The sequence below is a fragment of the Cyanistes caeruleus genome, chromosome 1 (assembly GCF_971803275.1).
Source record: "Cyanistes caeruleus chromosome 1, bCyaCae1.hap1.1, whole genome shotgun sequence".
NCBI lineage: Eukaryota > Metazoa > Chordata > Aves > Passeriformes > Paridae > Cyanistes > Cyanistes caeruleus.
In genome coordinates this window covers 151,945,079-151,971,413 of record NC_141701.1, presented here as the reverse complement: position 1 = coordinate 151,971,413, position 26,335 = coordinate 151,945,079, and the positions used below count along the sequence as shown (strand labels likewise).

The following is a 26,335-nucleotide window of genomic DNA, read 5'->3' as shown; positions in this document are numbered from 1 at the left end:
TGGGGTCATTCAGAGCCTGGGGGGATTCACTGAGGTCACTCAGACCTTGGGGGATTCATTGGGGTCACTCGTTCCATCTCCCCAGGCTCCCAGCAAGGATTGGGGTGGCTGAGGGACTCTGGCACCCCCTGGTCCCTGTGGACCCCAAGTGCCACATCCCGATGGTGGCTCTGACCATGGGCTGCCCCTCATACACCAGGTCCCAGGCTGGAACAACCCCTGGGCCTCGCTGGAGCTTGGGGTGGGGGTCTCTGGTGGGGAGAGGGAAAAATCTCCATGTCCTGAGCTCTGGCAGGGAAGAGCCTGGGGAATATTGGGCTGAGGGAACCCTGGAAGGAAAAAACACCGAGTGTGTGGCACCAGCTGTGAGGTTCCTTCCAACCCAGGCCATTCTTTGATTCCAAGATCCCAGCTCCAAGGTGGCCACAGCCACCAGTGATTCTCCCTCTCCCTCATCCCGAGCATGGGATGTCCCAGCTCCATCCCACCACAGATCCAAGGATTCCTCAGCTGTCCACAGCCCTGTCTGTGTGCGGCACAGGCTGCACAAATGGCAGCAGCAAAGTTAAAACCACAAATCCCAGACGCAGCATCCCCGAGCAGCCTCGTTTGCCAGGCCTGGCTCTCCAGCTCAGCTCAGCTTGTGCTGTTCACCTGTTCCACAATTGCCTGGAAAAAGCTCCTGAGGAACATCCAGGAGCAGGATGAGGGAGCTGCAGGTAGGGGCTGACACAGAATTCAGAATGGAAACACTGTATTGACAGACTTTACAAAAGTTATTACAAAACACAGTCACGAACCAGCAGCTGACGATACAGAGCGAAGAGACACCACGTACAGCCACCTCAGAACAACACCAACAGCTCCAGAAGTCATCCAATATTTACACAAACAGCTGGAAAACTCCGGGCAGTTATCGCATACATGGAAGTGTTTTAGAGCAACTGTGAAATATAGTGTCACACCTTTCTTTGTAGTATTATCATCATCATAATTAATAATAATAATAATAATTAATAATAATAACAGACTACTTCTAGGTTAACTAAAAACCAAACAGCTCTTTACAGGGGTTAGGAGAAGCTGCTTTCACTCGTCTGACTTACCTGAGTGAGACCAAACCCAGTTAAAAAATAATAATAAAGTCACCTTCATTGTCAGGAGTCCGTGTGTCGGCCCAGCGGCGCCGTTCCCTCGGGCCAGAGGGGAACCAGAGCCCGGCTGGTGCCAGTGACACCCTTCAAAAGAACGGAGACGTGTCCTCCTGCTGTGAGTGACCCCAGCACGCCTCCAAACGCTGCCCTTCCCGTCTCCTCCTGCTCCAATGTCCTCAGCCCCTTCTCCTGCACCTGCTTTATCTCACCCCGCTCTTTGCCACGCTCTCCTCTCCGCTTTTCTGCCTTCCGCAAATCCCGCGTCGTGCCCTGACCACCTCTCTGCCTCGCCTTTCTCGTCTTCATCCCAGTCCTGGCCTCGCAGCCTTTTCGGGACACGGCGACGCAGCGGGAGCGGGCGGCCGGCTGGGAACGGCGCCTTCCTTCCCTCCCTCCCTCCTCGCGCTTCCAGCCTTGCAGTGAAACGAGTGGAAAAAAGAAAGCGAAAGCTTGTCACTCCTGAATATGCACAAAGATAGGTGGGGGAACACCTGCTAAATACGGACCCCAGAGAATGGCTCGGGATTATTCTCTACGGGCAGAATCCAACCCTGCGTAGGGAACAGCGAGCACGGGGCCTGCGCCGCGGTGGAAGTGCCACGGAACCCCGCGGGGTCCCAGAGCTGCCTGGGCCGGCCGAGCAGAGTCTTTAAGAGGAATTCCTTGGATGCTTCACCAAAGCGGGCTTCGTAGCATGACCACATGGATTAGCTGCGATACAAGTCACCTGCCATCATGCTGCACGTCCACCTGCCAGACCGTCACGGTCACCGCGAGCCCTCCTGCCCCGGCCCCACCACGGCTACTGCTTAGTCTCTTTTTTCACGCAGAAATGGTCGGTTTGGGTGCCCGCCGAGCCCAGGTTGTGCTGGGAATCCTCGCCGGGCCGCGGGTTGCGGGAGTGGATTTTCTGGTGGCAATTCAGGGACTCTTTGTAGCGGAAATGCTTCCCGCAGACGGGGCACTGGTAGGGGGTCTCCCCGGTGTGCACCCGCCAGTGCTTGAGCAGGTGGTCCCGCCGGATGAAGCTCTTCCCGCACTCGGTGCACTGGTAGGGCCTCTCCCCGGTGTGGATGCGCTGGTGGCGGATGGCTTTGGAGAGGTCTCGGAAGTCCTTCCCGCAGTAGGTGCACGTCAGCGGCCCGTCGCCCTTCCCCGTGTGCAGCTTCTGGTGCAGGATCAGACTCACTTCCAGGCTGAAGCTCTCCTTGCACTGGGAGCAGGTGTAGGGCCTCTCCACCATGTTGTTCACCTGGTGCCTGACGAAGCCGTACTTGAATCCCGAGCTCTTCTCTCCGTCGGGGCGCTTGGAAGCTTTGGAGCGGGAGGTACCCTGGCCCTTGGCTTTGGATTTCTGCCGGAAGCTCTCGCCGCGCTCCAGGGACGTGCAGGCCTCCTCGCTGGCGTGCGCCTTCTGGTGGGTGGCGAAGAGCTGCTTGTCCAGGAAGCTCTCCCCACACTCGCAGCAGATGTAGGGCCCCTTGTCGGCCGCCGCCTCCTCGGGATCCTTCCTGGCCAAGTCTCTCCCGCGGCGCACCGAGCGCCTCAGCCCGTTCCCCGTGGCCGTTCGCTGCGGCGGGGCCGGCCCGCTCTGGCTCTTGCTGCTCGACTGCATCTCTTCCTCCGGGCTGGAGAAAACCTCTTCCCACTTTCCTGTCAAGGACCTGGAAAGCTCCAGGCTCTCGGAGCCCTCCTCATCGCACGGCTGTTCGTCTGGCAGAGCAGAGACACTCGTGTCATTTGGGGAAGCAAGACTGGGCTGTTATTTACACGGGTCCCTTGGGACACGGGGTGGTTTCTGCTGCACACACCCAGCTCAGAGCTTGGCACTGATGGGGCTGTGAGTTCAGCTGGGAGCACCTGCTCTGTCCTGGGATACAGGTGAGGCCAGAGGGATTTGACTTGTAATCTCAGAATTGTTGAGGTTGGAAAAGGCCTCAGTAATCATTGAGTTCAACCATCCCCCAGCACTGCCAAGGTCACCCCTGACCACGTCCCCAAGTGCCACATCCACAAGGATGTTACATCCCTCCAGGGATGAGGACTCCACCAGTGCCCTGGGCAGTCCCAATGTGTAACAGCCCCTTTTGGGGAAGAAATTTTCCTGATTTTCATCCTGAGCCACCCCTGGCACAACCTGGATCCATCCCCTCTCCTCCTGTCCCTGCTCCCTGGGAGCAGAGCCTGATCCCTCCTGTCAGGGAGCTGTGCAGAGCTAGCAATTCCCCCTGAGCCTCCTTTTCTGCAGGCTGAGCCCCTTTCCCATCTCCCTCAGCTGATCCTCGTGTTCCAGACCCTTCCCCAGCTCCACTTCCTTCTCTGGACACACTCCAGCAACTTCCTGCCTTCAATTATACTATAATGTAATATTATATGTATAAAATCTAGCCAGAGGAAAAAAGAGGGTTCCTGAAGTAGGACAGGTCTTTAAAAACTTGTGGTTTAGGATAAAGGTCAAAAAAAACAGGAAAAGGGAATAAAACTTCTTTTCCTCATGGGCTTGTACAGTGCCTGAGGCTGAAGGATGTCCCATGGTATAAACTGTGACTCAAAGCAACTTCCTGAAATTCTGGAAAAAGCACCATCCAGAAAAGCTGAGCTGCTCCTGGGAATGAGGCTGGGAAACCAAAAGCACATCTAAGCAAGGGACACTTCCCAAAGCAGCTCAGTGCACTCACATGTACCAGGGACCTCCATGCCCTCCTCTTCCTCAGAGCCTTCGTGGCTTTCAGCCAGAGTCTCTTCATATTTACCCCACGAGCTGTCATCAGGCCCAGGGAAGAAAAACTCTGTGCAAGAGAAAAGAGCAAGAGTTACACTCCAACCTTCCAGCTGCTTTCGAGGATTCCAGGAGGGATGGACACACCAGGTGGGAGACAAGCGGGAAAGCAAAGTCTCCCTGTACGTGAAGAGAGAGCTGACAAAACAGAACAGCCCCACATCTGCCTCCCCCCGAGTCGCAGGAACCTTGTGGCTCACCAGTGCTGGGGTCCGTGGGTGTCTCTCCTCCCTCGGAGTCCTCCTGATCCTCAGCGTTGGGATCCTCCCCCTGCTCAATCCGTGTCAGCAGCTCAGGCTTGGAAATGGCAGCGTCTGCACGTAAAAAGAGGATGAGGATGTTTCCCCTGCCCTGGCGGGAGAGCGACTCTGCAGCCTTTGCCCACCGACCTTCCTTTGCTGGGAAATGAACGAGAGAGGCTCAGGAAGCTGCTCTCAGCCCTCTGCCCCGCTCACCTTGCGTGGGCCCTGGATGCAGGAGCACGCTCTGCTCAGGTGAGGAGCACCTCCCAGCCTGCAGCGTGAGGAGCACAGTAAGAAAAGGCACCCAGGCTTACCTGCAGGCTCTCCTGTCTTCTCCTCTCCGCTAAGGTCCGCGGATCCATTACAATGGGGACTTCAGCTCGGGGGCAGCACCAGAGCTGCCAGCACTGCCCTCCCCGTGCGGTTCCCTCCAGCCAGGACCGCTCCGTCCTACTCGTCCGTGTCACGGGCTGCTCGTGGATTTTGGTGGGGGAAAGGGGACAATCACCATCTCTCCTCAGGTGGAGAGCAGAAAATTTCACTTCCAGAAATGTGGGAGGCCCTGGGGGTTAAATTCCACCTCTGGCTCCGGTGGATCTGTTTGTCTTACACAGGAACCAAGCCCTAAACCTCGTTTCTGAAGGGAAACCTTGGGATGAAGCACAGATACATTTCTCCAAGCCCCAGGCTCAGATCCCCAGATCTCCTGCAGCAGGACAGCTGCGTTCCCACGCCTCAGGAGCGAGGATGAGTTTGGAAACAGGAGAATGGAGGCCATGGTTACCCTTCACCTTTCTCCCTGACACACAGGGACTGCAGGAAACCTCAGTTCAAAGAAATAAACGGGGAAAAACAAAGCAGAAAAGGCTTGGATTGGGCAGAGCTGGATGGCAGGGAGGCAGATGAGCCTGGACTCGGCACAGGGAAGCGTCTGGCTACCAGGGACGGTGTCTGCGCTCCCACCCCCGGTCCAGCCAAGGCAAGGTCATTTCTGGAACATGTTGTGAAGGCAACGTGTTCCCCAGAGAGCATTCCCGTGGCCAGGACTGGCAGGAGCGAGCGGAACGCGTTCCTTTGGCTGGGAATGCACTGCCCTGAGCTGCTGAGGGGAAAGCAGGAGGCAGAGCTCGCCCTCAGCTGCTGCTTCTCCCCAGCTCTGCCCCAGCAGATCCCGCAGCACCCGAGCAGGACTCGATCCCTGGGGTTGGACAGAGCATCCAGGCAAACGTCACTTCTCCCTCATGGGAGAGGAAAGGGAAGTCTGCACAACTCCCCATGGAAAGGGCTGGAAGGAACCTCAGAGGCAGGGCACAGGGCACCCTCTGCTGCTCTCAGCAGCCAGCAGGCTGAGGCACCCAGCGCAGTGGATCTGTGGACCTTGGCGTGACAAAGGAGCTTCCCTCTTCCCCAGCTTTGCTTGGAATGAGGGTCCTCTCACTTCCCCTCCTCCTCCTCACAATCCCAGCACTCGTCAGGCTGCAGGGAGCATCAGGGAGCCACCGTCCCTGCGGTGACACTCATGACATCCTTCCACCCTCAGCGTGGCTGTGAGATCTGAGCTCACTGCCAGGGCTGTGTTACACCTCTCCAAAGCTCACCACCCCCTCCCCGATCCTGCAGGAGCCAGCGCTGCTTCCATCCACCAGATCCCAGGAAAACTGTGCCAGGAGGCTGAGGGCAACCCCTGGCCCATTGTTACCCATGGAGATGACGGCCTCATAGTTGCCCTTCATGATGTGCCTGTAGAGCTCCTTCTGCCACTCGTTGAGGCTCTTCCACTCCTCCTCAGAGAAGTTAAACGAGGCGTCGTTGAAGGCCACGGGGACCTGCAAGGAGCAGCACCACGGGGTTTGTTTCACATTTAAGAAAACACCTGGGGATGTTTTCTCATTCAATTTTCTTGCTCAAATTCCTCAAGTGTCGTGCAGGACAGTCCCAGGCAGGAACATCTGCCCCTTTCCATGTGTCTCATCCCTCAAGGGATGTGACAGGGATTTACCCTGTCACCCGTCTGTCACCTCCCCCTGCTCAGCCGCCTCCTGTCACAGGCTATGCTCCCTGCACAGACTCCTTTTCACCTCCTTTTTGACACAATTCTGCTGCTCATCACCTCTGAACAGCCACTGGGGATGTTCCTAAACCTTCCCAGTCACATGGGGCTGAGCCACAAAATTCCACGTGATCCAAACACAGGAATTTGTGACATCCCTCCCAGACCACACGTGCACGAGCATAATCAACACAGCAAGACCTGTGCTGGTGCTTCTGGGTGCTGAAGGGAAGACAGTGATGGGGAGGAGCCATGAACTGCTCTCAGCACTGCACTGCCCCAAAATGGGGCTGTGAGTGTAGGGATCAGGCTGTGAGTGTTGGGATGGGGCTGTGAGTGCAGGGATCAGGCTGTGAGTGCAGGGATCAGGCTGTGAGTACAGGGATGGGGCTGTGAGTGCAGGGATGGGGCTGTGAGTGCAGGGATGGGGCTGTGAGTGCAGGGATGGGGCTGTGAGTGCAGGGATGGGGCTGTGAGTGCAGGGATGGGGCTGTGAGTGCAGGGATCGGGGTGTGAGTGCAGGGATGGGGCTGTGAGTGCAGGGATCAGGCTGTCAGTTCAGGGATGGGGCTGTGGGTGCCCAGGAAATGCAACAGTGAGTGCACAGGAGATGAGGCTGCCAGAGCAGGATATGGGGCTGTCGGAGCAGGATATGGGGCTGTCAGAGCAGGGATGGGGCTGTGAGTGCAGGGTATGGGGCTGTCAGAGCAGGATATGGGGCTGTCAGAGCAGGGATGGGGCTGTGAGTGCAGGGTATGGGGCTGTCAGAGCAGGATATGGGGCTGTCAGAGCAGGGATGGGGCTGTGAGTGCAGGGTATGGGGCTGTCAGAGCAGGGATGGGGCTGTGAGTGCAGGGTATGGGGCTGTCAGAGCAGGGATAGGGCTGTCAGAGCAGGATATGGGACTGTCAGAGCAGGGATAGGGCTGTCAGTGCACAGGAGATGGGGCTGTACAGGGCATGGGGCTGTGAGTTCATGATATTGTGAGTTCATATCCTGTGAGCACAGGATATGGGGCTGTGAGCACAGGGCACAGGGTTCTGAGCCCAGCATTTGTGCAGAACAGCCCCATTTTGCAGAGGGGAGCAGCAAACCGTTACCTTGGGGACTTCCCCTTTTGCTCCCGGGGGCAGCCGCAGGATCCAGAAGTTCCTGTTCTTCAGGAGGTTCTCCATGTTCTCCAGGCGCTTCTGCAGCTGCCCGTACTCCTGGATGAGGGTGCCCAGCGCCGTCCACTTGCTCTCCAGCTGGTTCCCGAATTCCACCGCCGTCTTCTCGCAGCCGATCAGCTTCGTCTCCGCCATCCTCATCCTGCCCTCCAGGTTCATCAGCTGGGCTGCCTGGGTGTCCACCTTCCTGTCCACGGCCTGGATCTCGGTGACCAGCGTGAGGGAGATCTCGGCGGCCGGCAGCTCGGCCTCGCCGCCGGGGCCCTGCTCGGGGGCGGGCAGCGGCTGTTCCAGGCCCAGCTCCTGGGGCTCCATCATGCACTCCAGCTCCTGAGAGGAGAACGCGCGGCGGTGAGCGCGCCCGCAGAGACCGGGGCGGGGGGGGGGGGGGGCGGGACGCGGGGCCGGGCCGGGGGGCGGCGGCCGGCGGGGGAGGCGGGGGGCGGCGGCGGCGCTTACCTCAGCGGGGGCCCAGTCGGCCATGGCGCGGGGGGCGGCGCGGGCGGTGCGGGGAGGCGGCGCGGGCGGGCGGCGGCGGGGCCGGGCGGCGGCGGCGGCTCAGCAGCGGCGGGGCGGAGCGGCCATGCCGAGGGCGCGGGGCGCGCTGGGAGCGGCGGCGGCGGCGCCCGGCGCCACAGCGCCCCCCGGCGGCGGGGCGGACCGCGCGCCCATTGGGCGGTGGCTCAGCCAATGAGGGGGCGGAGCGCCGAGGGGGCGGGGCCAGCATCGCGCGCGCTCCCGCCGCCGGTGGCGGGGCCGCGCGAGGCGGGGGCGGCGGCGGCGCCGGGCGGGAGGGAACGGGCGGGCGGGAGGGGACGGGGACAGGTGCGGCATCGCCACCGAGGCCCACCGGGGCTCGGCGGCCCCGCCCCCGCGGGCACCGCCGGCGCCGCGTCCCGCCGCCCGGCCGCGCGCCGTCATCCCCGCGCGGCATCGCTCGGTCAGCGCCATCCGTCGCGCTGCTGAGGCCTCGGCGGGAGCAGCACCGGGAGCAGCTGTCGCCGCGTTTCCCGAGGACCGGGACGGTACCGGTGCCATGAAGGAGGATCGCCAGCATCCCGTCGACCTGGGTGAGGTACCGCGGCCATCCCGGAACCGGTCCTGGCACTGCCGGTCGTGGCCTGGCCGTGAGCGAGACCGGCACTCACCGGGTTGGTGCCGGCAGCGGGAGGTCACGGGGTGGCTCCGGGGTCACCACGGGACCACAGCGGCTGCTTGTACCCATCACCACGGGCAGCCAACAGCGGCCTGTAGTGACCGATGCCATCACTGGTGGCATCTCCGTTGGCATCGGCGGTGGCATCACCGGCCGTGCCTCCCGTTGTCTCTGTGACAGGTTACGCCATCACCAAACCCGACATCCTGGCCGAGGTGGAGCGAGGGGACGAGGGGGCGGCGGCGGGGCCTTACGGGGAGCACCAGAGCCCCCGGGCACATGCGGCACCCGCCGGCCCCTCCCAGGGTGAGCGGGACACGGGGACGGGCGGGATCGTGGCCAGACGGGACCAGGAACACGAGTCGGGCACCGGGTCGGATCCTGCCGAGCCGGGGACTCGGTCCCGGGGGATTCCCGGTGAGGCGGCCGCTCCCCAACGCGCTCCTGTCTCCGCAGGGGACTGGCAGGTGAGGGAGGTGAAGAGCGAGGACGGAGTGTCCCCACCGGCCCGCTCCCCCCCGGCTCGCCACACCGGCCCCGCCGACTTCCTCGTCCCGCTGCGGGAACGGGGCTGCAGCTACTGCGGCGTCCTCGAACCGGAGCCGAATCCCGGTGCCGGTAACGGGGGGCTCATCGCCTTCGAGAGCCGCCGCTGCCGGCCCGGGGAGCGGCCGCTGGATTGTGCCGAGTGCGGCCGAGGCACGGGGCAGAAGCCGGACCTGGTGCGGCACCGGCTGGGGCACGGCACGGAGCTCGGCTACGCCTGCGGCCGCTGCGGGAGAGGCCTCGCCGAAGCGGGGGGACCGGGGGCCACGGGCAGCCCCCACCGGCCGGGGCCCTGCACCGGGCGCTCCCCGGGCGCGGCGGAGGGAACGGCGGCGGCGCCGCGGAAGGAACGGAAGGAGCTGTCGCTGACCGAGAAGGTGCGCGTGCTGGAGATGCTGGAGGGTCCCAAGGTGTCGCAGAGCGAGCTGGCCAAGCGCTTCGGGGTGTCGCAGCCCCAGATCTGCCGCATCATCAAGAACAGGGAGCGCATCCTGAGCGAGTGGCACCGCAACGGCGACCCCGAGCGCAAGCGCAAGCGGGAGGGCAAGGACGCGGCGCTGGAGGCCGCGCTGCTGCGCTGGGTGGAGGGTGCCCGCTCCGCCGATCTGCCCGTGGGCCGCCCGCTGCTGCAGCTCAGGGCCAGGCACCTGGTCCGGCCCGAGCCCGAGCCCGGCGGTGGCTGGCTGGCTCGCCTGGGCGTTCGCCACGGCCTCGCCGGCAAGAAGCCACCGGCGGAGAAAGGGGACGCGGAGCAGCCCACGGCGGAGCACTGGGCCGGCTCGGTGCTGCCCGGGCTCCTCCGCAGCTACGCCCCCGCCGAGATCTTCGCCTGCGGGGAAACCGCGGTGCCGCTCCCGGCCGGGGACCCCGGCAAGGGCGAGAGCCCCGGCGAGCGGCTGACGCTGCTGCTCTGCGCCAACGCCAGCGGCTCGGAGAAGGTTCCGCTGCGGGCGGTGGGGGACAGCCCCCGGCCACGCTGCCTGCGGGGCGTCAACCTGGAGCAGATGCCCTGGAGCTACCGCGCCGGCAGCCTGGCCGGCCTGACCGCCCCGCTCTTCGCCGAGTGGCTGCGGGAGTTCAACGAGGGGATGCGGCGGCAGGGCAAGAGCGTCCTGCTCCTCCTGGCCAAGCACGAGGCGCACCCCTACCTCCAGCTGTCCAACGTCAGGATGGTCTTCGTCCCTCCGGCCACCGCCCTGGCCCAGCCCCTGGACCGCGGCATCGCCGGCGACCTCAAGGGTCACTACGGGCGGCGGTTGCTGCGGTGGCTGCCGGCGGAGCGCGGCGCGGGGCAGCCCAGCCTGCTGGATGTGCTGCACATGCTGGCGCAGGCCTGGGGCGACGTTCACCCGGGGCTCATCGCCAGCTGCTTCCGCGCCGCCGGCTTCACCCCCGACGCCAGCGCCGAGGCCGTGTCCCTCACCTCGGCACCCGGCCCGCCCGGGCGGCAGCAGCTGCAGCGCCCCGGGGACGCGCTGGAGGCGGACGGGGACGAGGGCACGGCGGAGGGCGAGGACGCGGGCGAGCTGGCGGCCGTGCCGCCCTGCCCCTCGGAGCGGGAGGTCTGGAGGAGCCTGGCTACGCTGCGGCGGTACCTGGAGTGCCAGGCCACCTCTCCGGACCTCTTCCAGGCCTTCTACGAGCTGGAGGACGCGGTGCACATGGTGTCGGCCAGCGCGGGGCGAGCCTCCCTCGGGGACGCCCCTCCCAGGCAGTGAGCGGGCGGCTGTGCGGGCCCGGAGCCGAGAGAAGGGCCGGTGCTCACTGGGGCCAGCCCCGGCCGCTGCTCCCTGCGCTTGTGCCGTGGGCTTTGCCGTGGGTCTGTATGGCCCCCGTGGGATCACCGCGCGTGGGGACCGTGGAGCCGCCACGCTCTGGGTGTCACCCGTGGGGCGGTGACAGTGCTGGGGACACAAACCAGAACCTTCTCCCAGAGGGTGGCTGCTGCAGCCAGCAGGAATCGATGTGGAGCTGCTGCCGGTGGGGGTTTGCCCTGAGTGGGGTGGTTGTGACTGGCGGGGGGGATGCGGGTGGTGCCGGGGACAGCAGCTCCTCCCCACGGGGGAATCGGCTGCCACCGGCTGCTGTCACCACGTGGTGCCCAGAGGATTGTTACAGGCATTAAAAAGCTGGAATTCAGCAAAGCGGAGCACGGGTGGTTTTATTTTACTGTCATTTGTGCTGTGAGCGGGGCAGAGCTCTCCGGGGTTGCTGCGAGCAGTGGGGTCACCCCAAATCCACCCTCCCAATCTTTGGGGACACTGTCGCTCCCACAGCCACCCCGAGCTGTGCCATCCCCACTCGGGTATTGCCACGGCAGCACCTGCGGGCAGTGAGGACCTGGCTGAGCACCCTGTCCTGCCTGTGCCAGCCTTGGTGGCACCCCGGGGTCCCCTGCACAGCCCCCCGTGTGCACTGTGCCCCACACCGGGGTCCCTGAGGTGGGGTGGGGTGTGGGGATGACCCTCTGTCTACAGAGTCAGGGCCAGCTGGAGGCCACCAGGCAGGGACAGAGGTGTCCCCACAGGCCCGGGGCTCCAGGGATGGAGGCCACAGGGGGATCCCCACGCTGACACATGGTCAGGGGTGGGCACGAAGCACCCATGGGAGGAGGGGAATGCGGGGGATGCAGGCACGAGGTTCAGCAGGCGGGACCCCCACAGGGATGCACAAGCACGGCTGGGGAAGTGGGGGGACGCAGGGACTGGGGAGGCACTGGGGGCTCCCCACGGGGACACCGTCACGGGGGTACGTGGGGAGCGCGGGGTGGGACCCCCGTGGGATTCACCTTCACGGGGGTGAGGGGATGGGGGGCATAACGGGATCCCCACGGGGGCACCCGCAGCATCCTCGCGAGTGGGATACAGGGATTATCACCCCGGGGAGCCCCACGGGGACACGGCTGCAGTGAACAGCGACAGCCGCCGTCCCCGCGGGGCGGGATGCAGGGATGTCCCGTCCCGGTGGGGTGGGCTGTCCCGGTGGGATGTCCCGGTGGGCTGTCATGGTGGGCTGTCCCGTCCCGGTGGGATGTCCCGGTGGGCTGTCCCGTTCCGGTAGGATGTCCCGGTGGGCTGTCCCGTTCCGGTGGGCTGTCCCGTCCCGGTGGGGAGAGCTGTCCGTCCCGCTGTCCGTCCCGCTGTCCGTCCCGCTGTCCCTCCCGCTGTCCCTCCCGCTGTCCGTCCCGCTGTCCCTCCCGCTGTCCCTCCCGCTGTCCCTCCCGCTGTCTGTCCCTCTGTCTGTCCCTCTGTCTGTCCCGCTGTCTGTCCCTCTGTCCGTCCCGCTGTCCGTCCCGCTGTCCCTCCCGCTGTCTGTCCCGCTGTCCGTCCCGCTGTCCGTCCCGCTGTCCCTCCCGCTGTCTGTCCCGCTGTCTGTCCCTCTGTCTGTCCCTCTGTCTGTCCCTCTGTCCCTCCCGCTGTCCGTCCCTCTGTCCGTCCCGCTGTCCGTCCCGCTGTCCCTCCCGCTGTCTGTCCCGCTGTCCCTCCCGCTGTCCGTCCCTCTGTCCGTCCCTCTGTCCGTCCCGCTGTCCGTCCCGCTGTCCGTCCCTCTGTCCGTCCCTCTGTCCGTCCCGCTGTCCGTCCCGCTGTCCGTCCCGCTGTCTGTCCCGCTGTCTGTCCCTCTGTCCGTCCCGCTGTCCGTCCCGCTTTGGGAAGTTGCGGTGCGCGGTGCCGCCCCCGCCGTTTCGCGGCGGTGCCGCCAGGGGGGGCCCGCGGGCGGTGTCGCGCAGGGCCCGCGCCGGCGCTCGGAGGAAATGAAGGCGAGTTCCGCCGAGGCGGGAGCCATTACCCGCCGCCGGACCTGAGCCCCCCCTCCCGCCGCCGCCGGGGCCCCGCTCCGCGCCCCCCGCGCCCCGCACGCCCCTCCCGGCGCAGGTAAGCGCTGCCCCGGGGCCGGGAGGGGCCGGCGGGCCGGGGGGAGCCGCGGGGCCGCGCCCGGTGCCTGCCCCGGGCACCCGCCCGCAGCGGGATCCCGAATGGGGGGGGGTCCGCGGGGCAGGCCCCGGCCCGGCCGCTTTGTCCCCGGTCACAGGAGCGCGAACAAAGCCGGGGGAGGGCAGCGCGCAGCCCCCCCGGGACCCGCAGCCGGCGCCCCGAGGCCGCGGGTGTGGGCGCTGCCCGGGGGCCCCGAGGATGAGGAGGGGGCTCGGGGCAGGCTCGGGGCGGCAGAGACACCCCGGGGCTGCGGGCTCCCAGCGAGGCTGGTGCGCTGCTCCCGGGGCTTGCTGGGGGTTGAGGGCGCCATGGGAGCTTGGGGTGGGCGCCGTGGTCTTTGCTGTGGTCCCGTGGTCCTCGTGGGAGCTTGAGGTGTGCACACCTGGTGCAGGTGTGCACCGTGGCCAAGGGCTTCACCGTGGCCTCGGAGTTCTTGCTACGGCCAGGGTTTTTGACGTGGTCCCAAGTCCCTCACGAGCAGTTTGGGGTGGTCGCCGTGGTCACGGTGTTTACCGTGGCCGAGGTCTTTGCCGTGGCCCCGGGGTGCTCACTGGGAGCCCCAGGTGTGCACCGTGCCCGAGGTCTTTGCTGCGTCCGCAAGGTCCTCGCCGGGAGCTTGGGCTGCTCACCGTAGCCAAGGTCTTCTCTGTGGTGGCGAGGTCCTCTCTGGGCTCTTCAGGTGTTCATCATGGCCAAGGCCTTCGCCAAGGTCTCCATTATGGCCTTGCAGCACGTGCCATGGCCTTGGTCCCTGTCCTGGTGCCAGGGTGTCGCTGCGATCTTGAGCTGCTCACCGTGGCCGAGGCCTTCTGTGATGCCTTTGCCATGGCTTGGGGCTCTCACTGTGGCCACGGCTTTCACCATGACCCCAAGATCCTCAGTGGGAGCTCGAGGCGCTCGCTGGGCTCTTGATGTTCTCACCATGGCCAAGATCCTTGCCAAGGCCTGCCTCTAGGCCAGGGTCTTTGCCATGGCCTTGAGGTGCTCACCATGGCCAAGGGCCGTGGAGCTGTCCTTCAGGTCATGGTCAGCGCCGTGGCCCCGAGGCCCTTGTTGGGAACCTGAAGTTCTCATCACACCCAAAACTTTCCCCATCGTGGCCAGCGTTGCCGTGAGCCCCTTGCCGTGGCCTTGAGGTGCCCCATCACCCTCAGCCTGGCCCTGAGGTGCTCCTCGGCACCCTCAGGCAGCGCCGGGGCCCCGCGGTGCCGTTCCCGAGGCGCTGCCCACAGCCCCTCCCGTGGCCGCTGCCTGGGGGCTCCCGGGTGCCTCTGGCTGGAGAGAGCCGGGGGGCCCTCGCCGTCCCCCCGCGCTGCCACCAGCCACCGCTGCCCTTTCCTTTTCTCCCCTCCCAGGTGCCCTCGAGCCGGGCGAGGCGATGCGGTGCGCCCGTGCCGCGTGCTGTGCCGAAGCGGCTCTTTAGATCCTCCCCGGCCCAAGCCTCCCCTGCCATGGATGCCTCCGGGGCTCTTGCTTCGGCTCCCTCCTCCGCGGCTCCCTCGGGCTCCCGCAGCCCCATGTTCCCCCCAGGAGCTGACAGAGAGGAGTGGGGACCGAGGTTCAATTGTGCCCCTTCCACCTCTGCCGCAGCCTCGCAGGCGATGCCAGCGTCTGGCCGGAAGAGGAAGGCCAACTTCTCCAATGACGAGACCGAGACGCTGGTCTGGAATGTGGTCCGGCATTTCAGCGCCCTGTACGGGTCCGAGGCCCTGCGGGCTCACCCCGTGCGGCGGAAGCAGCTCTGGACCCAAATCCAAAGCCGCGTCAACTTCCTGGGCTACACCGAGCGCTCCATCGACGACCTCAAGCACAAGTGGCGCGACCTGCGGCTGGACGTCAAGAAGAAAATCACCTCCAAGAAGCACCTGCCCATGAACCGCGCCGGGGGGCCGCTCCACAAGCCTCGCCTCACGCCTCTGGAGAAGATGGTGGCTTCCACCTTCCTGCAGGCCAGCCACGACTCGGAGCCCGAGATCATCCTGGACCCAGGTCAGTGGTGGTGGAGCACTCCCCGAGGGATGTCCGGCTACGCTGGTGTTCTGAGCTGGCTGTTGTGGATTGTGGAATGAGACTCTGGGGTTTGTGTTGGGATTGCAGCGTCCGCCAGAGCCGCGGTCCCGTTGTGCCCAAGTGCCACCCTCCGGGGTAGGGAACTGTGCTGGGGTTAGAAATCCTCCGTGGGAATAACCTGGGATCAGGGAGTTGTAGAAAGCCCAGAGTGGTTTGAATTGGAAGGGATCTTAAAGCTTATTCTGTTCCACCCCTGCCATGGCAGGGACACCTCCAACTGTCCCAGGTGCTCCAAACCCCGTCCAGCCTGGCCTTGGGCACTGCCAGGGATCCAGGGGCAGCCCCAGCTGCTCTGGGAAAACTGTGCCAGATAACAGGATTGGTAGGAATACCTCAAGCTTTGCAGGAGTGGGTCTTTTTTGTTGTTTTTTCCTCTTTTCTTTGATTTGATGCTGTTTGATCCCAAAGTGGCCTGTCTGGTTTCACTGGGGGGGCGTCATAGGCTCAGTCCAAGTGGCCCAGAGTCGGCTCTCTCCGATCCAGACGCCGGTCGTGTGCCAAGCACGGGGCTCTAGGCTGAAGGAACAAATCCTGTGTGATGGCATGAGGCTGTGCCAGGGGAGGGTCAGGCTGGAAATCAGGGAAAGGTTCTTCCCCAGAGGCTGCTGAGGCACTGCCCAGGCTCCCCAGGAAATGGGCACAGCTCCAGCCCTGCCAGAGCTCCAGGACATCCCTCAGGGATGCACAGGCTGGGATTGTTGGGGTGCAGGGCCAGGAACTGGATCAATGATCCCTGTGGGTCCCTCCCAGCTCAGGTTATTCCCCATCCCCGTGATTCCCTGGCACTGGGAGGTGTCAGCCCCCCGGGGGCTCAGGGTGCTGCTGGGGCGGGTGAGGCAGAGCGATGGGGTCGCCGTGTCCCCGTCAGCTGAGGCCGCATCCTGCGTGTCCCACAGATCTGTTCTTCCCTGGAGCGTCCAAGCAGCCCTTCATGCACCTGCAGCCCGGCGTGAGCCACCCCAGCATCTACATCGACACCAACGGGCAGCCCTCGGCCCTGCCCGACGTGGAGGGCTCGGCCGCGCCGCGTCTGCCGGGACAGAGCCCCGACCCCGCCGGAGGCTGCGAGTACAGCCGAGGAGAGGGGCAGGGCGGCTCCGGTACGGCAGGACCAGCACGGGCTGGGAGCGGGATGGAGATGGGCTGGGAGGGAGACTGGCTGGGAACTGGGTCTGGATGGAGATCCACTGGGAGCGGGGCTTGGATGGAGATCCAGTGGGTCAGGATGGGAGGTGTGGGGTCTGGATGGAGGTCCTCGGGCAGCAGGGTTTGGTTGAAGATCCGATGGCAGTTGGGTTCTGGATAGGGACTTGCTGGGAGTGGAGTTAGGATGGAGATGCTCTGAGTCAGGATAGGGATCTGCTGGGTCAGGATGGAGATCCTCTGACTCAGGATGGAGATGCTCTGAGTCAGGATGGCGATCTGCTGGGTCAGGATGGGGATCTGCTGGGTCAGGATGGGGATCTGCTGGGTCAGGATGGGGATCCACTGGGATCTGTGTGCTGGGAGGGCCCGGAGCCAGGGCAGTGCTGTGGCTCACCGAAGGTTTCTCTTCTCTCCCAGCCGAGTCAGGACAGGAGCTGCGCACTCCAGACGCGTCGGCCATCTCCCCATCCCTGCGAAACGAGTCCCTGGTCTCCTACGCCTCCATGTCCGAGGAGGAGGAACGGGAAGGCCGGGAGGTGGAGAGGGGCCACGGCGGGGCCGCGGGGATGCAGCCGGGGCCCGAGGCCCCCATGGCAGCGGAGGAGGACATGAAGCTGTCCCGCCAGGCCATGCTGATCCGCCGGTGCAGCTCCCAGGGCTCCGTCACTTCCCTGCCCGAGGACTCTCTGAACCCCGCGGACGCTCACTCGGACTGGGGGCACGAGGGGGTGTCCGACCTGCCCGCCCTGGGCCGCGGCCTCGACTCGGCGCATCCCGAGGAGCAGGCGGGGGGCCCAGGCCCGGAGATGGGCGCCTTGCCCAGGGTACTGATGGGGCCCACCTGGGAGAAGGCTCCGGCGGAGGAGGAGCCCCCGGCCCGCTCCCCGCTGCACGGCGCCCTGACCGAGGAATCGCTGCCCTCCTCGGCCTCCCCGCCGGGAGACGCTCCGGCCTCCGCCGGCCCCGGCCGCGGGCTGGGCTGCTCCCGCCTGCGCGAGGACCGCCGCGAGAGCTGGAGGACTAGCATCCATCACCTGCTCGACCTGGAGGAGCAGTGGGACCAGCTGTACCACCAGGAGCTGGCCATGTGGCAGGAGGAACGGGCCACCCAGCGCGAGGAGCGGGCGCGCGACCGGGAGCTGCAGTTCCGCCTGCTCGGCGTCCTCACGGACATCCGCGACGAGCTGCGCTACCTGCGCCAGGAGCGCGCCGGTGCCCGCCAGAGCCCGGCCCCGCCACCCCCCGAGCCCCGCCGCGACCCCAGCCCGCTCCTCGAGCAGCCCAAAGCCGAGCCCGGCTTCCCCGAGCCGCCGGCCGGGAGCGCCGGCTGGGCTGACACCGCCGTGCCCAGCCGGAGCCCTTTCGGCAACCGCGGCCGGGGCCGGCGCCGCGGGCGGCCTCGCGGCTCCGCTTCCCGACACAGACGCCTCTTCCTCACCAACAGCTAGGGACGGGCGGGAGCCGCTCCGCCACGGACACGGAGTGCCCGCGGCCGCCCCGGGGGGACGGTGTGCGGTGAGGCGGGCGGCACCCGACGGATCCCCGCGGGAAGGGACAGAGGATGCGGGTGCCGGCGCTGGCCCCACCTGCCGCGGGCTCGGAGCGCTCCGGGCAGGTGTCCCCGCGTGTCCCCGCGTGTCCCCGCGCGTGTGAAGCGCGGGAGAGCCCCGAGGTGACGCCGCCGTGCCCGCGGGGGACGCGTGTGACAGCGCGGCGTGACGGCGCTAGTCCAGTAGGATTTACTACCTGTCGGGGGGTGGGAGTTAGAAACACTTAGTCGCTGACGTGCGAACATTTTATGCAAATCATTTAATGATCTAATTTGCATATAACCATAAAACTTCTGTTAAAAAAAAAAAACACCTCCAAAAAACCCCAGAAGTTCTGGTTTTGTGTGTGATCTCTGTGTGGGGGCGGGAGCTGGGCCAAGGCGGTCGTTTGGCCCCTGGCTCTGCAGCCCTGAACGGGGACAAGGCCATGGGACAAACGAGCTTCACCCCATTCCTTTGGGGCAGCCCAGCGCCCCGGGGTCAGGGCTGGGGAGCAGCTGTGCTGTCAGATCCGGCAGGTCTGGAGAGGGGTGAGGGCGTGCACATCTTGGGTCCCCTGCCCAAAAGGGTTTGGGGTCCCCAGGCAGTGTGCAGTGTCCCCAGCGAGTTCGAGCATCCCCAGGAATGTGCAGGGCTCAGGCAGCCTGACAGGTTCCAGGAGTGTCCCGAGGGAGTGTCCCCTGCAGTGTCCAGTGTCCCCAGGGTGTGTGGAGGGTCCCTGGCATCATGCAGGGTCCCCAAACATCGTGCAGTGTCCCCAGGGTGTGTGCAGGATTCCCAGGAGGTGTCCAAGGTCCCCAGCAGCATTTGGGGTCCCCAGACAAGGTGTAATGTCCCCAGCAGTGCTTGGGGTCCCCATGACAGATGCAGGGTCCCCAGGGAATGCCCAATGTCCCCATGGCAGGTGCAGTGTCCCCAGGGAATGCCCAATGTCCCCATGGGAGGTGCAGGGTCCCCAGGGAATGCCCAATGTCCCCATGGCAGGTGCAGGGTCCCCAGGGCATGCCCAATGTCCCCATGGCAGGTGCAGGGTCCCCAGGGAATGCCCAATGTCCCCATGGGAGGTGCAGGGTCCCCAGGGAATGCCCAATGTCCCCATGGGAGGTGCAGGGTCCCCAGGGCATGCCCAATGTCCCCATGGCAGGTGCAGGGTCCCCAGGGCATGCCCAATGTCCCCCTGGGAGGTGCAGGGTCCCCAGGGAATGCCCAATGTCCCCCTGGCAGGTGCAGGGTCCCCAGGGAATGCCCAATGTCCCCCTGGCAGGTGCAGGGTCCCCAGGGAATGCCCGAGGTCCCCCTGGGAGGTGCAGGGTCCCCAGGGCATGCCCAATGTCCCCATGGCAGGTGCAGGGTCCCCAGGGCATGCCCAAATGTCCCCATGGCAGGTGCAGGGTCCCCAGGGAATGCCCAATGTCCCCCTGGGAGGTGCAGGGTCCCCAGGGAATGCCCAATGTCCCCATGGCAGGTGCAGGGCCCCCAAGGAATGCCCAATGTCCCCATGGCAGGTGCAGGGTCCCCAGGGAATGCCCAATGTCCCCATGGCAGGTGCAGGGTCCCCAGGGAATGCCCAATGTCCCCATGGCAGGTGCAGGGTCCCCAGAGCACCCCAGCACTGCACCCTCTGTCTCCCCCTCCATCTCCAGCCCACATCAGGGTGACAGCACCGCTGAACCCTCTGTGCTGTGTCCCCTGTCCCCTCGCCCAGCCCCCCAGCATCCAGGGCTCCCTGAGAGCCACGTCCTGCTCGGTGGCAGCTCCAGGCCCCCCGGGTGGGCTGGGACAGGAGGGTGCAGCCCCCAGGGAGGGGACAGTGGGGCAGCAGGAGCTGTGGCATTTGTGTGGTCACCCAGCTCTGGTCGTGGCCTCCCAGGAGGATGGTGACAGCCAGCTTGGGGACCCTGGGGTGCCTGAGGAAGGGCTCTGGGTTCACATGGCTGTGGGGAAAAAGTGGTGTGAAATAACTCCTATCCCCAAACGAGGGATCGGAGGGAGCCGGGGATGGGCCAAGGACAGGGGGACAGGAAGGACCCAGGGATGGGTCAGTGACAGGAGTGGGGGTCTCCACACAGCCCCACCAGCACGAGGCCACCTCAGCCGGTGACACAGGGACCTCCTGAGCCCCCACACCCCCGGACCCCCAGCGCTACCCCGTGTCCCACCACGACATTCCCACTTTCCCAGGCTGCCGCCGCTGCCTTCCCGCAGCGCAGGGCCCCGGGGAGGGGGCGGCCACAGAGCACGGGGGACCCACGGCGGGGGTGCTGACGGCTCTGCAGCCCAGCACGACTTTATTCCGTATCGCTTCGTCCATACAAAACTACACCCCAAGCACTGTACAGCGGGACGGCGCGGGGAGGGGGGCAGTAAAAATAAGCAGCGGGGGCGAGGGGACAGAGCGGCAGGCGGGGGGTGGCGCGGGGGGACACGGCGAGGGGGCTGCCCCCCACCCCGTGCGGCGACATCGTCCGTGGGGGGAGCGCTGGGGGGTGAAGCGTCCGTCCGTGGCGGGGGACCTGGGGGCTCGTCCCCCAAGCGGGGCTCCCCGCGTGCCCCCCGCCCCGGCCGGGCACCTCGATTTGGTCGGAAGCTGCGTGGCCGGTGGCTGTCCCCGTCCCGGGAGGTGCCAGTCCGCGCCCCTAATCCCCGGGGGGGAGGATCCCGGGCGGGGGCAGCGGCGGCGGCCCCGCCTCGGCTCCGTGCACCCGCTGGTGATCCTTGAGCGATTCCTTGTAGCGGAAGCTGCGGCCGCAGGCGGGGCACTGGTACGGGCGCTCCCCGGTGTGGATGCGCTGGTGCTTGAGCAGGTTCTGCTTGCGGATGAAGCTCTTGCCGCACTGGGCGCAGGCGAAGGGGCGCTCCCCGGTGTGCAGCCGCTGGTGGTTCTGCAGGTGTTCCTTGCGGCTGTAGCACTTGCCGCACTCGGAGCACTTGTAGGGCCGCTCGCCGCGATGGATCATCTGGTGCCGCACCAGCCCCGAGTGGCAATTGAAGCTCTTGCCGCACTCGGCGCACGGGTAGGGCCGCTCGGCCGCGTGGCTGCGCTGGTGGATCCGCAGGCTTTTCTTGCCGCTGAAGCTCTTCCCGCACTCGGCGCAGCCGTGCGGCCGCTCCTCGGCGGGGCCGGGCGGCGCCGCGGGGACGCCCCCGGTATCGGCCCCCGGGCCCGGCTCGGGGCCCGGAGCTTTGCCCAGTCTGTGCTGCGCCGGCAGAGGCACCGCCGCTGGCACCGCCGCCTGTCCCTCGGGGGTCCCGAAGCCCGTGGAGGGGAAGAGCAGCTCCCCGGAGCCGCCCGGCAAGCCCACCTCCTCGGGGGGCTCGGCGTGGGGGCACCGCTCCTCCGTCTTCACCAGCAGCCCCTCGCTGGCTGCGGGGGACAGAGAGAGACCGGTCAGTCCTACCGGGGACACTGGGGATGTCCCCAGGTCACAGCTCGTCCTGGAGGGGGGCTCTCCCCACCCCAGCCCCATGGTGGGGTTCGCTCACCAGGACCAGGGCCCGGGGGCAGCATCTCCCTCTCGGGCAGCTCCCAGGGCTCCCGGACACAGGGCTCTTCCTCCTGCTTGATCCACGACAAGAAGTCGTGCGCGGTGATCAGGGCGTCCGCGCCTGCAGGGAGGGACAGGGACCGGGACGGGGACTCAGCCACGCCCGGTCCCGGGAGGCCGGGGAGGGAACGGCTCCGGTGGGTGCAGGCTCAGCCCCGGGCTCACCTGCGCAGGGGTCTGGTGGCATCCCCCGCTCCTCCGGGAACTGCTGCTCCCCCACAAACGCCACCTCCTGCTTGATCCGGGACAGGATGTCGGAGGTGGAGATCAGCGACTCTGTTCACAAGGAGAGACTTGGCCGGGGCCGGGATGGAGCCACACGGTGCGACCCAAGGCCAGCACACCCCGCAGGGTGTGACCCCTGGACTCCCTCAGGGGACATCCCCATCCCACAGCAGTTATGGACATCCAGCACCCCCAGGGAGCTGTGGGAACAGGTGGCTGTGGGACAGCCCTTGGGGATGGGTGACCCTGAGATGGCCATTGGGGATGGGTGACCCTGAGATGACCCTTGGGGATGGGTGACCCTGAGATGACCCTTGGGAATGGGTGACCCTGAGATGACCCTTGGGGATGGGTGACCCTGAGATGGCCCTTGGGGATGAGTGACCCTGAGATGGCCCTTGGGGACAGGCACCAGGGAACAGATGGCTGTGGCAGAGCCCATTGGGGACAGGTGACAACAGGCTGATGGGGCTGGGTGACTGTGGCAGTGGGCTCTGACACATCGTGGTGGCAGCAGGGGACACGTGGATCTCCCAGTGCTGGAGAGCCAAGATGTCCAGCAGAAGTCACGGATTTCCTGGGGTCACTCATGGCTGTTCCCAGTCACAGCTGGAGAACTGGGCCCAGCAGGGATGGGACTGTTGGGGAAGGGGCGTCCCTGGGGTGAGGAGGGTGGGGGAAGGCGCGGTGGGGACAGTGGGGACAGTGGGGACAGTGGGGACAGTGGGGACAGTGGGGACGGGTCCTCCCGTGGTGCCTCACCCGCGCAGGCGTCCGGTGGCAGCTCCCTCTGCTCCAGCTCCCGCTGCTCAGGGACACAGGGTCCGTCCCCGCGCTCGCTGCGGGGCTGTGCCTCGCTTCTGGAGAGGGCCCCATCTGCCAGGGACAGACCCGTGTCACCCCTCCCTGTCACCCCCTCCCTGTCACCCAGATTTGGGGCACACTTTGGGGACACACCAGGCTGCCAGGACCTGCCGTCCCTCCTGGCAGAGAACGCGCCTGAATTCCACGGCACCTCCATGCTGGAGGTAGTGAGGACACTCAGGTCCTGGGGACACGGACCCTCTCCGGTCCCCTGGGCAGCACTGGCATGGCACGGTGTGTCACCCTGTCCCCACACACAGCACGAGCCATGGACAGTTCCCTCTGCCATGGGTGGTCCCAGGACACAGCGAGTGCCACCACCGACCCACGCTGGGGTCCCACTGAGGGGACACAGCCATCGCTCCACGCTGCCAGGAGAGGTGGAAAAGGGACATTTACCCAGGGACAGCAAAGCCTCATAGTTCTCCTTCACCAGGTTGTTGTACAGCTCTTTCTGCCACTCCTCCAGGTTCTTCCACTCCTCCGCTGAGAAGTAGACGGCGATGTCAACAAATGTCACTGGCACCTGTGGGGACAAGACCCCGCGGCTCAGCCGTGCCCGCCGCCCAGGGAAACTGAGGCTCCCCCCACTGTCCTGCAGCCCCCAGGGACACTCTACCTTGGGGACCTCGCCCCGGGGGCCAGGGGGCAGCCGCAACACCCAGAAGTTCCTGTTCTTCAGGAGGTTCTCCACGTTCTCCAGGCGCCTCTGGAGCAGCCCGTACTCCTGGATGAGGGTGCCCAGCACGGCCCACTTGCTCTCCAGCTGGTTCCCAAATTCCATGGCAGTCTTCTCGCAGTCCAGGAGCTTCTTCTCGGCCGTGCCAGAGCGGCCCTCCAGGCTGAGCAGGCGGGTGGCCAGGAGGTCGATCTTCCTCTCCATGGCCTGCACCGTGGCCACCACGGTCCAGAGCGAGGCCTCTGCGGAGTGGAGCTGCGCCTCCCGCACGTGCGCCCGCTCCGGCAGCAGCGGCGGCTGCAGCGGCATCAGGTGAGGGGCCTCCATGTTCCACTCCTGCACCTGGGCCACGGCGAGGGCACGCGTGGGAGGAGGCCCACGGTCACCCCCTGGAGCCTCTGTTCCCCATTTCCAGGGCTTTTGGCCACCAGCAGCCCCAGAACTGCAGGGGACCCCTGTGTTCGATGCCCACCGGCCTGAGGGGACAGGGAGTGGCAGTCCAGGGTGGCCGTGGGGTCAGTGCCCATCCCTGTCCCCAGGGAACGCCTGCCAGAACTAGGCAGGTCACCATGGTGACCCCTCCCAACTTGTCACCCCAATCCCTTGGGAGCCATTCCTGGTTCTGCCCGGGCCAGGAGGAGGATGGGGCTGGGTGGGCAGGGAGCAGGCAGGGAGCAGCCAGGGCAAGTGTGGACCAGGGGTGTCCAGGGACACCTTGGGGACATAAAGGGACACGCCAGGACAGAGGCGCCTGGGGCATCCCTGGGCTGAAGCCTGCTCGGAGCATCCCGGGGCAGCCTGGGGCATCCCGGGGGCACGGAGCTCTCCCGGGGCAGAGGTGCCTGGGGACACGCTGGGAACACACGGGCATCCCGGGTCAGCGGGGCATCCCGGGAGCGCTGGGGCCATCGCGGGTCGCGTCTCTGGGGACATCCCGGGGCACCCCGGGGCATCCCGAGGGCACGTGGACATCCCGGCTCGGCGCTGCCCGGCGCATCCCGGGGACGCGGGGACATCCCGGGGCAGGGCTGCTCAGCCCCAGCCCCGGGGCAGCGCGGCTCCGGTGCCCGGGGGCGGCGGGGCCCCGCGGGCTGGCGGTGCCGGAGGGTCCCGGCCGGGGCGCGCGGGCCGGGCCGGGCGGCGGCGGGAGCGGGGCGGGCGGGGCGGCTCCGCCTGCGGCCGGTGGCCGGTGCCGGTGCCCCGGGCCGCGCTTACCTGGGCGGGCGCCCACTCGGCCATGGCCCCGCGGAGCTGGGCCGGGCCCCGGCGGCCGCGGCCGGGACTGGGGCTGGGGTTGGGGCCGGGCGGCGGCGGCGGCGAGCGCGGAGCGGGGCCGGGCCGGGAGCGGGGCCGGGAGCGGGGCCGGGGCCGCTGTCGGTGCCTGCGCACGGGCCGGGCCCCGCCGCCCCGCCGAGCAGCCACGGGCAGCCGGGGAATCGCATCCGCCTCCTCCGGGCTGGGCGGCAGCGGGCGGGGAGCGGCGGCAGCGCGGAGCGCCGAGCACTGCCGCCTACCGGCACCGGCAGCGGCTCCGCCACCGGCGCGGCCCCGCCACCGCCACCGGGCCGCCACCAGCACCCACACCGGCACCGGCCGCTCTGCCCCCGCACCGCCACAGCCCGCTGGCACCGGCAGGGGCTCCTCCACGGCCGTGGGGACTGGCACCGGCACCCTCAGTGGCACCGGTGCACCGGCACTGCCACCGGCACCACTGCGGGAATTGGCATCGCCTCTGCCACCGGCACCGGTGTCGGCATCGGCAGCAGGCGGTGACACGAGCGCGGGTGACGCTGTGATGGATTTGGGTGCAGGGAACACCGATCTGGGTGGCACCGAGGGCCAGGAGCCGTGGGGTGAAAGGACGTGAGCAGCCACGGCAGGACCCCCGTGCTGGCCAGAGTCTGGGGGACATTCCGGGTTTGGGAACCGCCCCGTGTGCTCATCCTGACCCTGGGACCTTTCGTTTTAACAGTGCTGGGGCTGGGGCTGCTGCCAGGCCAGAGAAAAAGCGTTACAGTCCCACCTTACTGGGATTATCCCGGGAAAAGCTCTCCAGTGGCTCGGTGTTCCAGGGTTCCTATGGACGGGCCATGTCGGGGGCTCACCTGGGCTGGACAGGGCCCCGGGGAAGGGAGGGCAGTGGGACAAGAAGGGTTAACGGGTCCTGGAGCAGCCATTTCCCTCCCTGTCATCGCTCCCTGTCCCCCAGCTGCCCCACAGCCCCAGGGCTGAGCCTTTTTCATGAAGACGTTTTTGCCAATATCCAATCCAAATATGAGGCCATTTGGAATTTTCTTGTTCCCTGGGAGCAGAGCCCCTCCCTGGCTGTCCCCTCCTGGCAGGGACTTGTGCAGAGCCAGAAATTCCCCCCGAGCCTCCCCTGCTCCAGGCTGAGCCCCTTCCCAGCTCCCTCAGCCTCAGAGGTTTCTCCATGTCAGGATTCACCTCCTGCCAGCACAGACAGGGTTTGCTTGGTTTATTCCCAACATTTTCCAGACATCTCTTACCACGCAGGTGATGTTTCCCTGGGAATGTCAGTTCCTCCTGGGAGAAGCTTTGATCCCCAGGATGGCACCTGCTGAAGATCCCGCTCTTTGTGGCAGTGGGGTCTGACACAGCAGCTCTCAGGAGTGAGGGGCTGGGAACAGTGCAGGATGTCCAGGCTGTAAATCCCACACTGGAACATCCCAGGCTGGAGAGGGACTGGGGACAAGGGATGGAGGGACAGGACACAGGGAATGGCTCCCACTGCTTGGATTTTGGGATATTGGGAAGGAATTCCTGGCTGGGATGGAATTCCCAGAGCAGCTGGGGCTGTCCCTGGATCCCTGGCAGTGCCCAAGGCCAGGCTGGACGGGGTTTGGATAACCCTGGGACAGTGGGAGGTGTCTCTGCCATAGCAGGGGTGAGATGGGATGAGCTTTAACATCCCTTCCAATCCAATCTGGGATTCTATAAGGAATAAAAGCAAAGCCAACCCCAGGACTTCACTTACGAGAAGGAAACAATGAGAAGCCAGTGCCAAAATGTTTTTGGGACATTATTCCTGTACCTGGGGTGGGGCAGGATGCTTTGGGGCCACGTGTGTTTTCCCAGTCCTGCTCAGAATTTGTGGCACTCCAGCACAGCACCAGCTGCGTGTTCTCTGCTGCTCCTCAGGGGCTGCTGAGCCCAGAGACTTCATTCCAGATGGAGTCTGTGACTGAGGACACCCCTCCAACTGGAGGC

The 26,335-nt window shown here is 66.0% G+C and overlaps 4 protein-coding genes across 5 annotated transcripts in view; 1 reads left to right on the top strand and 3 right to left on the bottom strand.

Moving 5' to 3' along the window:
* Positions 1 to 26,335, bottom strand: part of LOC147656046 (uncharacterized) — a 100,058-nt gene that overhangs the window by 43,299 nt on the left and 30,424 nt on the right. The window lies entirely within an intron of this gene.
* LOC147656049 (zinc finger protein 783-like) lies at positions 738 to 7,952 on the bottom strand. Its single transcript, XM_086854781.1, has 6 exons — positions 7,854 to 7,952; positions 7,326 to 7,724; positions 5,875 to 6,001; positions 4,134 to 4,247; positions 3,833 to 3,943; positions 738 to 2,867 (listed from the first exon to the last, which is right to left on the bottom strand). Exons 1-6 carry the CDS (start codon positions 7,875 to 7,877, stop codon positions 1,957 to 1,959), a joined length of 1,686 nt encoding a protein of 561 aa, XP_086710907.1. The 5' UTR covers positions 7,878 to 7,952; the 3' UTR covers positions 738 to 1,956.
* LOC111921995 (uncharacterized) lies at positions 12,596 to 18,117 on the top strand. Of its 2 annotated transcripts, XM_086854501.1 has the most exons (4): positions 12,596 to 12,968; positions 14,619 to 15,017; positions 15,995 to 16,198; positions 16,662 to 18,117. In XM_086854501.1, the coding sequence occupies exons 2-4, from the start codon at positions 14,630 to 14,632 to the stop codon at positions 17,690 to 17,692; spliced, it is 1,623 nt and encodes a 540-aa protein (XP_086710627.1). In that variant the 5' UTR covers positions 12,596 to 12,968; positions 14,619 to 14,629; the 3' UTR covers positions 17,693 to 18,117. The 2 variants fall into 2 exon arrangements, with proteins under 2 accessions (XP_086710627.1, XP_086710551.1); XM_086854425.1 differs by lacking the exon at positions 12,596 to 12,968 and having other exon boundaries at positions 14,360 to 15,017.
* Positions 20,049 to 24,482, bottom strand: LOC111925492 (zinc finger protein 783-like). Its single transcript, XM_086855200.1, has 7 exons — positions 24,323 to 24,482; positions 23,048 to 23,449; positions 22,828 to 22,954; positions 22,327 to 22,440; positions 21,505 to 21,615; positions 21,278 to 21,400; positions 20,049 to 21,158 (listed from the first exon to the last, which is right to left on the bottom strand). The coding sequence occupies exons 1-7, from the start codon at positions 24,344 to 24,346 to the stop codon at positions 20,431 to 20,433; spliced, it is 1,629 nt and encodes a 542-aa protein (XP_086711326.1). The 5' UTR covers positions 24,347 to 24,482; the 3' UTR covers positions 20,049 to 20,430.